Source organism: Pterocles gutturalis, unplaced genomic scaffold (genome assembly GCF_000699245.1).
Source record: "Pterocles gutturalis isolate BGI_N339 unplaced genomic scaffold, ASM69924v1 scaffold4755, whole genome shotgun sequence".
NCBI classification, from domain to species: Eukaryota; Metazoa; Chordata; class Aves; order Pterocliformes; family Pteroclidae; genus Pterocles; species Pterocles gutturalis.
The window spans coordinates 23,915-35,771 of NW_010140499.1; the positions used below are offsets into that span (position 1 = coordinate 23,915).

At 45.1% G+C, this 11,857-nt stretch overlaps 1 protein-coding gene across 1 annotated transcript in view; it reads right to left on the minus strand.

The window, feature by feature from the left end:
- The window catches only part of ALDH1A3 (aldehyde dehydrogenase 1 family, member A3), a 28,154-nt gene extending 19,437 nt beyond the window's left edge, over positions 1-8,717 (minus strand). The window contains exons 1-3 of the mRNA XM_010083684.1: positions 8,613-8,717; positions 3,306-3,446; positions 939-1,068 (exon numbers count right to left, since the gene is read on the minus strand). Coding sequence (XP_010081986.1) covers positions 939-1,068; positions 3,306-3,380 — 205 coding nt within the window. The 5' untranslated portion in view covers positions 3,381-3,446; positions 8,613-8,717. The remainder of the gene's footprint in view (positions 1-938; positions 1,069-3,305; positions 3,447-8,612) is intronic.
- Positions 8,718-11,857: the final 3,140 nt, after the last annotated feature.

The following is an 11,857-nucleotide window of genomic DNA, read 5'->3' on the forward strand; positions in this document are numbered from 1 at the left end:
ACACTGACGAGTAAGCAGACCTTTCATTCAGATTGTGTCTCACTGAAAGAAGCAAAGCACTTGTCTCCCTGAGGGGGAAAGTTTTTAAACCCATTTTGTACAAGAATCATATTCAGTGAAACAGGAATTGCATTTCTGGTAAGACATCACAAAAAGATGAAACTCTAGGAGTAAAGTAATGTAATTAATCTTAAAATACTGTTATTATGCTTTCAAAGAGAAAAGAGAGAGTAGGAAGAGAAAGAGAAAGTAGGAAGGACATTTTCTTTACAAATTCATTCTTGCTGAAAACCTAGTTTCATTGGGAAGATGTGACAGAAGATACGAACATTTCTAATTACAGTTTTTGGAAGTGATCTCAAATCAGGACCAGTGAGCAGTGTCCAGGCAAGCAAAGCTTCATGTTTCTCTGAAGGAGGGTGACAGATCTAAGTGGATATGACTGACATTGCTCCCTTTGCTGACTGCACAGGCTGAGCTAGTTCAGCCCCTCAGAGCATCTGAAGGCATCTAGGACAGCACAAGTTCTGCTGCCTTCATACAATTCTCCCTAGAAACCTCTGTCCTTACACTCTCTGGTATCTTAATCCATTTCAGTGATACCTCATGAAGAAACTCCCCTAGAACATGTGGGCTTTTTTCTTTAAGTATTTGTCTAGATTTAAAACCAAAAAGGTTTCTCTGTCCAAAAAGCAACAAAAGAGCCCATCCATTATTTTCCAGAGATCTCTCCAGGCATTCACATTGTCCTCCCACTAGTCTAAATCTTGAAACACATCTACCTAAAATGCATCCTGAGATAGAAAGGAAATGCAAGGCTGGTTTTGCTGGTTTTCAGAAGACAGTCTTTCCATGCCTCTCCCCTCTGACAGGCTACTCTCCCACCCCCTCAAGCCTGATCCCATCCCAGATCTGAAACTAGGTCTGAAGGGACTTACCCACTGGGATAGTTCTGCCCTGAATTTTATCAGCCCATCCAGCGTAATATCGGAGCGTTTCTATACAACCTTCCAGGTCAATGAAATAAGCATGCAGAAAAGGTTTTCCTGTGTCCATTGTTTCCAGAGTCTGAAAAAATAAATTTCACACACTGTCAGACCAAGTCAATGTTTTTATCTTTAAAAAAGCTTTTTGAGAAACTCCTTCTCATTTTTATTTTGCCTTGTGCTACAGACACAGGGTTTCCTTCCTTCTCCTTACATTTAATACAACTGATGTAGAAGTGAGACTAGAGCAAATAACCCTGATGCATGTACAAGTTGCTTTGTTCAGTTATCCCCATTAAAATGCATCTTCTGGAAGCCCCCAGAAGGTGGCTGTGGGTGGGATACCGGGCTGCGGTCTGGGGCACTGGTCAGAAATGATGTGAGTGTCATAACTTCACCATAACTGACCTTCCGATGCAGATGTTCTGGATTCCAGATGGTGTCACTGAAATCAGTCAGACTCACTTTCCTTTTATTTGGAAATCTATTTTCATAGCCCTAAAACCAACCTCTGAAGAGCCTCTTTTGTGCACAGGATGATAGAAAACACATTTTTTTTTACAGAGTTCTGGTAAAGTAACATTTGGGCTCAGATCTGTGCTGAGACTAAGGCAAGGGAGAAGTTGTTTCAATGAAGCTGCACTCATGCTGAGCAGCTCTAAACGAAGTCCAGTCTCAGCCTGTGTCCTTCTCACTGTTCTGGACATTAGCTCAGTGACTGCTTTGTTCTCTACTCAGGTCATTAAATGCGATATTGGTGCAAATGGCCAGCACATCCGTCAAGGAAGTACTATCCCTTGGTAGATTGAAACATCTTTGTTTACATATGAAGTCATACCCTGTCATCTTCCACTGACACGAGAGTCCAAACAGCACTCAAACAGACATTCCCCTTGGAATGACGAGGATTGTTATCCACACTGAATGTCTGCTAAAAAGACTGATTTTTTGTAAGTTATTACTTAGCATGCAGCCAAGGCAGCTATGGCTGGTTTTCTGCAGTGAAGATAACAATGCCAAACAAGCCCTCCCAGATCAGGAGGACAGCAGAAAGCTTGAAATAAGTGTCTGGGTTTATGGAAAAAGGAGGATCCTCTGAGGTCACACCAAAAAGTGAGCAGAAAAATGAACAAGGTATATTCACGCATACACACACATATATAATTTATTCCATTTTAGTTGCTGGACAGAACTGCCTTCAGACCTGGATTTTTTGGTTTTGCCCTGCTGAAACTGGAGGCTGCATATGGTTAAGGGACACTGTGTCAGGGGAAGAGACCCAGCTCAAAATAGTCATGCAAGTCCAGGCTCCCAAGAACATCCCATCTATGTTAAGTCCTATTGCTCTCAGTGGGACATCAGCTCAGGAACTTACACATCTAACAGCACTAAATGTCACAAATGCCATTGCCCTGAAGATAAGCAGAGCCAAAGGGCAGCATTAAACAGGTGAGTGCTGAGGTTTAAGATCTTGGGTATGGACTGACAGCAGCTCTAAGCTGAGAGATGCTAGATCTGTGGGCATGATTTGGAAAGATGTCCAAGGCCTACAGAGCCTAAAAGTTTTTACCAACTGCAGCACATTTTAGGTCAGGTTGTAGTCCCCTTGTTCTGCACCGGAAGGACTCCTTCAGGACAGGATGGGGAATCATTATCAATAGTTCTTCAGTGCAGAAGTCCAAGTTAACACAGCTTCACGGCTATAAAGAAATTTTCCTGAGCCAGGACATTCAATAGGGATCCCACTTACACAGATTTTAAACTTTGGATGATGTCCAGCAAGAGAAAAGATTCTCTTTCCAGCCCCCCATTTTAGGGGAAGCAATTTGCAAAGAAAGAAAGCTGGCCTTGCATTTTTGTAATAAAGAAGGACCTAGTCAGTTGTGGTGGTTTGCGTTTGTTTTTTCTGTTAGGCTTTTGTTGTTGTTTGTTTTGGGTTTATTTGTTGGTTGTTTTGGGGTTTTGTTTCCTTTTTTGAAGAGCTGGGAGATCGCTGTGAACATTGGTGAATTTTAAACTACAAAAGAATGTTTATTTCTCTGAAAATGTAAGTACTAATATCTGTAACGAATAACTAGCTAAAGTTTTGGAGACATCAACTATACAGAAGAACTAACAGCCTTCTTCTAAGACCCCTGAAATCATCCTGCAGGATGAGGAAGATAAGCCATGACTACTGCATGGACTCTTCTGCTCTTCATGAAGGGAGAGAAAAGAAAAATGTTGGATAGATATGGATGCAGCAAAATCAGAGGGATGGAGCTGAGTTATCAGGTAACTGTTGCTGGTTTATCACTATTCCTTGATCACAGTACTTACTGCCAGGATGACTCTGTCCCTCTCGAGAAGATCAGCTAGCTTGTGTAGCAGTCGTCCTCTGCTTAGGGCATCCATCTGTCTCCACGGAGACCCCCTCTGGAATGCCGCCTTTGCTGCTTCCACCGCATTGTCCACATCAGGCTAGAGCAGCCACATACACAAGAAAACCTTAGATTACAAGGAAGGAGCTGGACAATGGCCCAGGAACCCCATCAGGCTGATTGCTAGATGATGCTGTGGTGGCCAAAATCGAGTTGTCTGACAAAACCACTTCCATTTCACTCCTGGATTTGGACCCAAGCCTGCAGTAAGTTTTGGGTTTGGCCTGGGCTGATAAACAACCTTGGGGTCAGAGTACCAACAGGGTCTTTTAACAGTAATTCTAGGCAACTGGTTTGTTTATACAATAATCCAGAATCATGTTCCTGCCGATACAGGATGTAAGTGACACTGGGGGAGGATGGAGAAACAAGATCCCAATTCTGTTCCCATTACAGCTTCCCTAAGCACGACAAGCCATGGGTCTGCATGAATCATCCTCCTCTGAACAAGTCGGAGAAGGAAAGTCCCCCGTGAGAGAGATCATTGTTTTATCCAGGAGAGTAATCACAGCTCAGATCCCACCGTTCAGTCCCACTGGAACCCAGTAACAGTTAACACACTGAAAAAGCTCCCTTAGATCCTAGATCACACTTCCAGAACATTTCTATCAGATGGGAAGGGTTTTGTTGACAAAGGCATTTCACCTACACAGATCTCATGCCACTCTCCATCTCCCACTTTCTTTACCGTGCTGTAGACCAAATCTAACTCTGTTTACCCAAGCTACTATTCAGGTGGGCAGCAAACTCCCTCTCTTCCCACACCAACACCCCCAGAGAAACTTCATGCATTTGCTCTGGCCACAGCCCTTGACTCCTCCTCTCTTCTTTCCACATACATTGATTAAAAAAGTAAAGCCAAGGGCAACCTCCCGACCCAGTGAAGTCAATGGGAACCCTGCCATCAACTTCCACGAGGCCAAGACTGTACCCCAAGCATACATAAAGCATACTTCACCCTGGCTTTGGACAGAATCCTGCTCTATGTAATGTCTGGCACACACCCATGCCTCACTTCAGCTGATGGAGAACTTGCACCTCACTGCAATATGTGGCTCAAGGGGGTGGGAAAGGAGGGAGGGTTTCAGGCCTTGATCATTCCTCATAGCACTTCACCAGTTGCTCTCATTTATGTCTCATCTCAAGTCTTGCCTTGATACAATTACTAAGTAAGCCTCTACACTGATCCAACAAGGTCTAGCCATTCTCCCCTCATGGGGAAATGTGTGGTGCTCAACCAAGAAAAATGTTATGGGGAGATGTGTTCTCTTCTTACAGCAGAAGTTAACGGAGAAAATAGCAAGTCATCACCCACTGAAATGGCACCTTACACTAAATTTGGCTTTTCTTTACAAGATTACACAGCTTTGAAACAGTCTGACCTATACTGCCAGGAAAAGAACCCCACCCTTCTGGAAAGGCACTGATGGGGAAACCGCTGGATGAAACTTGTGCTGCTACAAGGGGGTAAGAATGGCTCTGGTCAAGCAAAGGTGCTGGTGATGCTGAGGCAGCAAGCAGCCACTGCACACAGGCAGACATGTCCTGCCCAGGCCCCATCACCCACAGGCAGGACAGGCCTTCAGAATGGTTTGCTTCAGTTGGGTTGATCCGGATTCCAACTGGCACATCACAAAAGCCAGAAGGCACCATGAGCCGCTGCACATCTATGTGCTCCCCAGCTGGAATGAAGACTCAGGTTTAAAGGCAGTGATATTTTATGTGACAAAGCAGACAAACAAACACAAGTAGTATGTCAGGTTTAAACAAGTCTTCCCTTAGTAGCAAATTAATTAGATTCTGTGACCAGGGTGGGAGAACCAATGTGCAAAGCATTGGGTCAGCAGCGGCACAGGCCACAACACATCATGCACTTGGTACTGAGAGGCTTCCCACCACCCTGGCACTCACAGGAACAGGAACGCGATGGCTGTGTGGGCAGAGGTCTTCAGTGCATGCCCAGATCTTCCCCATCCTCTTAACATGCTGCCCTGATGCAGCTCCTGCAAATACTACAGTTGTCTTCATTCTTGTCTCTTTTCTCAGACATGCTGGGTACACATAGTGGCTTGGAGACTGCAGTCACTGTCACACAGGCAAAAAGGCTTTCTCAAAACACCCTCAGGGGTAGCACCACCAAGTGAGATCTTGTGAGCCTGCACAGCCTCAATAGACCTGAGAGACCAGCAAAAACAAGGAAATTCTTCAGAAAGGCTGAAATGCCATTCTTAATCCATCCTGTTATGACTAGGCATTAGGGGACTCTGAATGGCATGTTCATTGCAGGTATGTCGCAATAGGTAGGCACAATGCTTGACAAAGCCTCATAACTGTCAAGGTGCCAGGGACACGCAGCAGTACACAAAACCACAAGGAAGAGCAGGTCAGTGCATCCTGGTGCTCAGTTCTGATCTATACAGATTTATTGAGTATCACATAAAAAGTTCCGCTAAGAGAATATGAAGATTGCAAAGTCAAGCATTGCAGCATTGGGAAATGTCTGCAAACCTTCATACCCTCCCTGGATGTTTGCGTTATGATACAACCCCCAGTTACACAACCGCATACCATTTTTCCCCTGAATAAACTCACACCATTCTTTGTTCTAAGCTACCTCCTCCACCTTCCTCCTCTACATCAGGTCCTGGTCATAGCTGCTCCATTTCTATCCTGCCCCTTTTTCCTCTCTCCTGCCTCAGCAGCATGCTGCAGAGCACAGTGGAGATCATCATCCCACTGGCTCTGTGAGTAGGGAGGACACCTGCAATAAAAGCCTTTCTCTACTGCAGGCTCAGTGTGCACAACACTGCTTCAGGTTGGCTGGTACAGAGACATGCCAGGGATGGAGCACACCCAGCGGAGACTGTCTTTCTTGACTTCATTCACTAACTTCTTTGAAAAGTGTTCACTGTGTACTTCTTTGGAAAGGCAGGAGCATGCCACAGGTTCTCAGCTGGAAGAGGTTCAGAACTGACCCGCTCTCCTGCAAAGAGTCCACACATTGCATTGCTCTAACTTTTGAACCAAAGTTTAACACAGCTACAAGCAGCATCTTAACAGCCCAAAGTGTCCCATTATTGAGGGCATCGCAAGTCTGCTGTAAGGAATAATATTCCTGCAGCCTCTTACCTCAGCATGCCATTGCAATCTGGGGTTGATAATCTCCGTTATCAACCTGGCAAACACTTGGACGCTAAGCCATTATTTGGGAGGCAAAAAGCCTCAAAGCATCCAGTGGAAGCATTTGCCATTTTATTTTCAGTGTTTCTTTTTCCACACAAAACTCCCCTTTATCCCCCAACTATCCCATCAAGGGCAATTCTGTCTTAAATTCTGTAACTAAAGAACAAATAACAAAACCTTTGCTCCTAGCCTCATAAAGCATTGTCCAAGTTTCAGCACCAGACTAAATTGTCATCGCTGAGATCTCAGCTGCCAAATTCCCACCCCTCATGTGCAGGCTAAGCAAAACACACTCTGCATGGCCAGGGAGGGGCAGGTTTCTGTGCAGGGCTAGGGAAGTGAAGTCCTGCTCCCAGCCTACTGTGAAGGCAAAGCCAACCCTGGCACAGCACAGATGAAGCCAGAGCCAGTACCAGGAGCTGCCACCCCTGCTGCAGTACTGACCAGCACAATCGGGTATGGTGGCATGTGGGGACAAGATGCTGGAAAGCGCCATCAAACACAAAAACCTACTTCGAGCAAAAAATAGAAGTTAAAAAATCTATGTGATGTAAAAGGGTGGAAGAGGAGGCTTTTGGCACCCAAAGTACAGCTAGATTATGTTCTTGCCTATGCACCAAAGAATCAGTTACCTATGCCGAGTGTCTGTGGGCAGAGGGCTCTGCTGACTGGCCCCAAGGAAAGGTTTACAGTGACTCTCCCACAAGTGAGAAGCTGAAAACTATCCTTGAATTCAGGCAGGGACAAGTCTCAAGGAGATAAGCTGCAAAACTGGCCTTTTAGTTCTGCATAAGCATCCTCTTTAACCAAGTCATTAAGAAGCAGGCTTGGAATACTCATGTAATGCTCTGTAACTGCTTCAGGAGACACTTAGCTCAGGGAACAATAGCAACGTCATGGTTTCTGCCTAGCAAAATAGAGTTGCATCAGAGTTAGCTTCAACTCTTCTGTTTACATGCCACTGCAATTAAACATAGTTGTGTCCCACCAAGTTACTATAGAGGAATTACTCATAATGTTTGGTTCTGCCTCAATCTGTAATTTCCCCATGGATCCCCACATGGCAATACATCTCAGAGGCTGCTTTAGTGCCACCCAAAAAGACAGCTACCTGGCTGGAAACCAGGCATTCGGCCTCACAAGCGTTGGACAAACTTAGATAAACTTAGAAGTGCCCACACTGCCTGTCACTGTCCACAGCAATAAGCAGCCAAAGCCCTGGTACAGCACAGAAGCTGTGAATCACCTTCTTATGACATACTACAAAAGCCAGGTCTGGGGCCAGTTCTTTCCCACAGATCAGGCCAGCTGGCCCATATGTGATGAACTGGTTTTGGACAAAAAGTGTCACATCTGATTGTTCCTCACCTCAGACTGTTAGAAACCCAAGCAGTTATGGCCCTGACTGATCTACAGCACACCAGGGCCAGGGACTAAAGTTCTTGAGAGATACTGGTTTGGTTTTAACTGAGAGCTGCCACATTTGTGCAGTAGGACAGAACCCATTACACCAGTTGGAAAAGCAGCACCACCGGGGATCTCTCCCAGAAAGTGGGCAGTGTTTGCAAGACCAAGCTCAGTTTCCCCCAAGCACTCAGGTTATCTGTTGATTGTGTTTAAAAAAGGGGTGAGTTTCAGTTCAGCGTCTCCATGCAGCTTGTGTATAAGCCACTCCCAACATCAGACCCAAGTTCTGCCAGGGACATGCACACACCGTCATTGCCATTTCCTCAGACTGGCTGCTTCCTTCCAGCCTAGAATACGAGAACGATGCTGAATCTCATTCCTCGGAGAGTGTTAGGCTGCCAGTTCCTACCAGGGAAAGCAGCTCTGCCAAGTTGGCAGGACTGATCCCACCCACCCTGTGTAATTCTTGAGCAGCACATCTCGTGTCCCAGACCTCCAGCTCACAGTCTGTCTAATGTACATTGTCATTAAAAGTCAGCTTCTCCTCTGTGTGCTTCCCTACAAAAGGAAGTCCCTTGGAAACTGTCTTTTGCACTGCCCTTCCAACAATACTTACCTTGTCTCCTTCTTCAATGTCACAAATTTTCTCCAGCGTTGAAGGGTTGTAGGTGGGGAACTTCTTTCCACTTGTAGACTCATGCCATTCGTTGTTAATAAATATCTGAAGAGAGAGCAAGGGAAGTGGGATGGGGAGGAGAAAAAAAACCCAAAAACTGATGCAGACAATGCAAAAAACCACAAGTACTCCTCAAAGGTCCTGAGGCTCTTCCATTTCCATTGATGGCAAAGTCAAGTGTGTTCAGTCTCTCTCCCAGGGAGACTGTTTGCGATACAGACAGCATTTATCCAAACTGGAACCTGAGCCAGAGAACAGACCAAACAGCCTTCGTGCACCCAGTTAGTTTTGAGCAAGAGAAAGACAGAGGATGGGGCCCGCACAGTATAACACCATAATCTGGCAAGGAGAAACAGGCAGTTTTTGAAATACATCTCCATGGGAACAGCAAGCAGACACCAAGAGAAATGTGTATGGTTCAGGCAAAAGGAGCCCCTTGTTACATGCTACAAACGTAACGTCAGCGTACAATATTACTTGGTTGTTTGTACCCTGCCCTGGGTGACTTGCACAACTTGCCAACCCCCCCCCCTCCAAGTACTGTCCAGAAGAGGGTACGTAATGGCTCAGTTCTACCCCACCATGCCTTGTCACAGGCTAGATCAAGCCTCCCACATCACTTGGAGTTGTCTGTGACAAGATTTAAGTGTTTCAAAATATTGCATTTCCAGAGCAAGAACAAACAGTCCCAGTGTTGCGTAACTGAAAATGCATTAAATACTCGAGTGTTGTTACTCACTGTAAACAGAACATGAATACCTATATACAATTAATTGATTCAACATGCATCTTATCCACACTGTGATCTAACTTGGCAGTGTTATATTTTATAAATATACTTTAAGGAAGATTAGATGAAGTAATCTTTATTAGTAGCCTGTTAGCGGCTGTAAGCTAGTACTTTTACTTGGAAGTCATCCACATTTGCAATCTTGTTTATGAGTCTCTACACACCACCAGGAGATTAATGTTGCATCCCTTACATTCGGAATTCCCACTGCTTTGGGTCATAGTTTTCTTTCCTTGAGCAGCTTTTTTCCTGAAAGGAGTTCCTCCTTACTACTTCTGCAAACAGCATCTGAGATGCAACTGGCACAGAAGCTGCACTTTTAGACCCACTTGTTTCACGCAGGCCAAGAAAAAGAAAATTTTGCCAAAAAAGTTGCCAAGTGCAGTCACAAGAAAAGATACAACGTTAGAAATATTAACTATCTTCACATTAATAGTCCCAGGCTACCTCTACTATCCAAGTGCTGCATTTTAACATTTACACATATTCACTTCAGTTTTCCTTTGTTTCACTAACAAAGAAAGTCACATTATAAATGTGGGAGAATGACAGGAATTACAGAATTACAGCATCGGGTATATGCTCAGATGCCATTTTTTCCTTCATATTCAACATTAATTCTCTGTGAAAGGGTTGGGATGGGAAAGCAATTTTCCTATAAGTAGTAAAACACAAGAGTGACAGGATCAGGCTGTTCTAAATGTAACATACATGCTGCGATCACCCTGGGAATCACACCACATCACCCGAGTCTTTAGTGCCAGGAGTTGAAATCAAACAGAACAGCGTATCAGCTATTCATGCTTCATAACCCAGGATTTGGGACACAGGATTGCGGACGGATCAGTTCCATCACACATCCATGACAAGAATTAAGCTGCTCTATAAGAAAGATCTTTGTTGAAAATTTTTCCTCTCCCCCAGCCCTGTAATGGGCAGAACCGAAAATAAAAATCTGCGCTAAGCAGAGGAAAGTGTGCTATCAGCTGTAAACATCTGGTGAAACTCAAAGCTTGTAGAAAAACCCTCACAGTTTTATGAAAATACTGCTCATTATTTTCTCAGATACACCAGGAGCATCAGATCGAATGTCAAATCCACACTTTAATTAACATTGGTTTCCACTTTTAAGAGACTACCTCAATACCTTTAGTGCACAGAGTCTCCGGCAAAACTCTGGAGAATAAAAAACACGTGTTTTAAAACATATATGGCTGCATGATCAGATCCCAAAGGAGTATTTAAAAGAGTTCACAACAGTAAAAAATACCAAAAACCAGAACATTTGGATATTTAAGAAGAACTCTAATGGCTGTGTCCATTTTGGATGCGGGAAAGAGCCGTTTGTGCAGCATTACGCCATTCCGCAATCAGCAGCTGCGGATCCAATTTGCTGCTAAATAACAAGTTTATCTTACAAAGGAAAAGTAGATAAATTTGTGATGTTAAAAATTAATCTAGTCCGGTGATTACCACTAATTCCTAATCTGTTTCAGTACTTTGGATGCATAAATCAAATCAACACCTCACTGGATAAGCTCTCACTGTTTACTCCTTCTTCCCACTGCAAGAGAATGAGCTTCAAGGTCTGCTTTTTTTTTTTAATACTTAATAGAGAAGTGTAACAGTAATTAATATGCTCATCCAGGCTCTCCAGCTCTTTTAGTCCAACCACATAGTTCAAATGATGGCAGTCAAGGCTGCCTGGCAGTGTAACCAGCCGGGATATTTTCCCCACTGTGCAAGACCGTGGGTCAGGCTGCTGTGGAACAAAAAGCAAGTTGGCTATCGCAGAGCTACGGCTGTGTTAGAGAGCAGGGCTTTCTGCAGCAGTGCTCAGCTCCGCACCAAAGCCAGCCTCACCTCTGACAGACAGAGTTATCAAGCTCTGGAGCCTTCCATTAAATCCAAGAGGCTGGGAGCAACTGTTTAAAGGGAAGCTGGATAGAGAGGTGTGGGTTTGTGTGGGCTCGCTGCCTGACTCCTCGTCCCGCCGGGATGCTGTGAAAGAGCTCTGTTGGGACGGCAAGCCACCAACAAGACGTGGAGGAACACTGCTCCTCTTTGGGAGCACCGGGGTGGTCCCAGCCCCATCAGAGCCCTTCCACAAGGCCAAATCCTGCAGGACGCTGGCCCTCGTCCATGCTCCCTGCATCCACCAGCACCAAAAACCACCCCTGGGCACCGAACCCATCCACCCCACCACAGGGCTGCTCCACACAGGCTCAGGGATGGCCGAACAAAACCCCAACAAGCAGTTTCCTCACAGATAGACCGCTTCTCACCTCTGCCTGGGCTCACCCCATCCAAATCCAATTTCCCTGCATGCTAACACGATGCCGAAAGCTTTTACCAGGCGGGTTTGTGAGCGCCGAGCGCTTGGGAAAATGGCGGC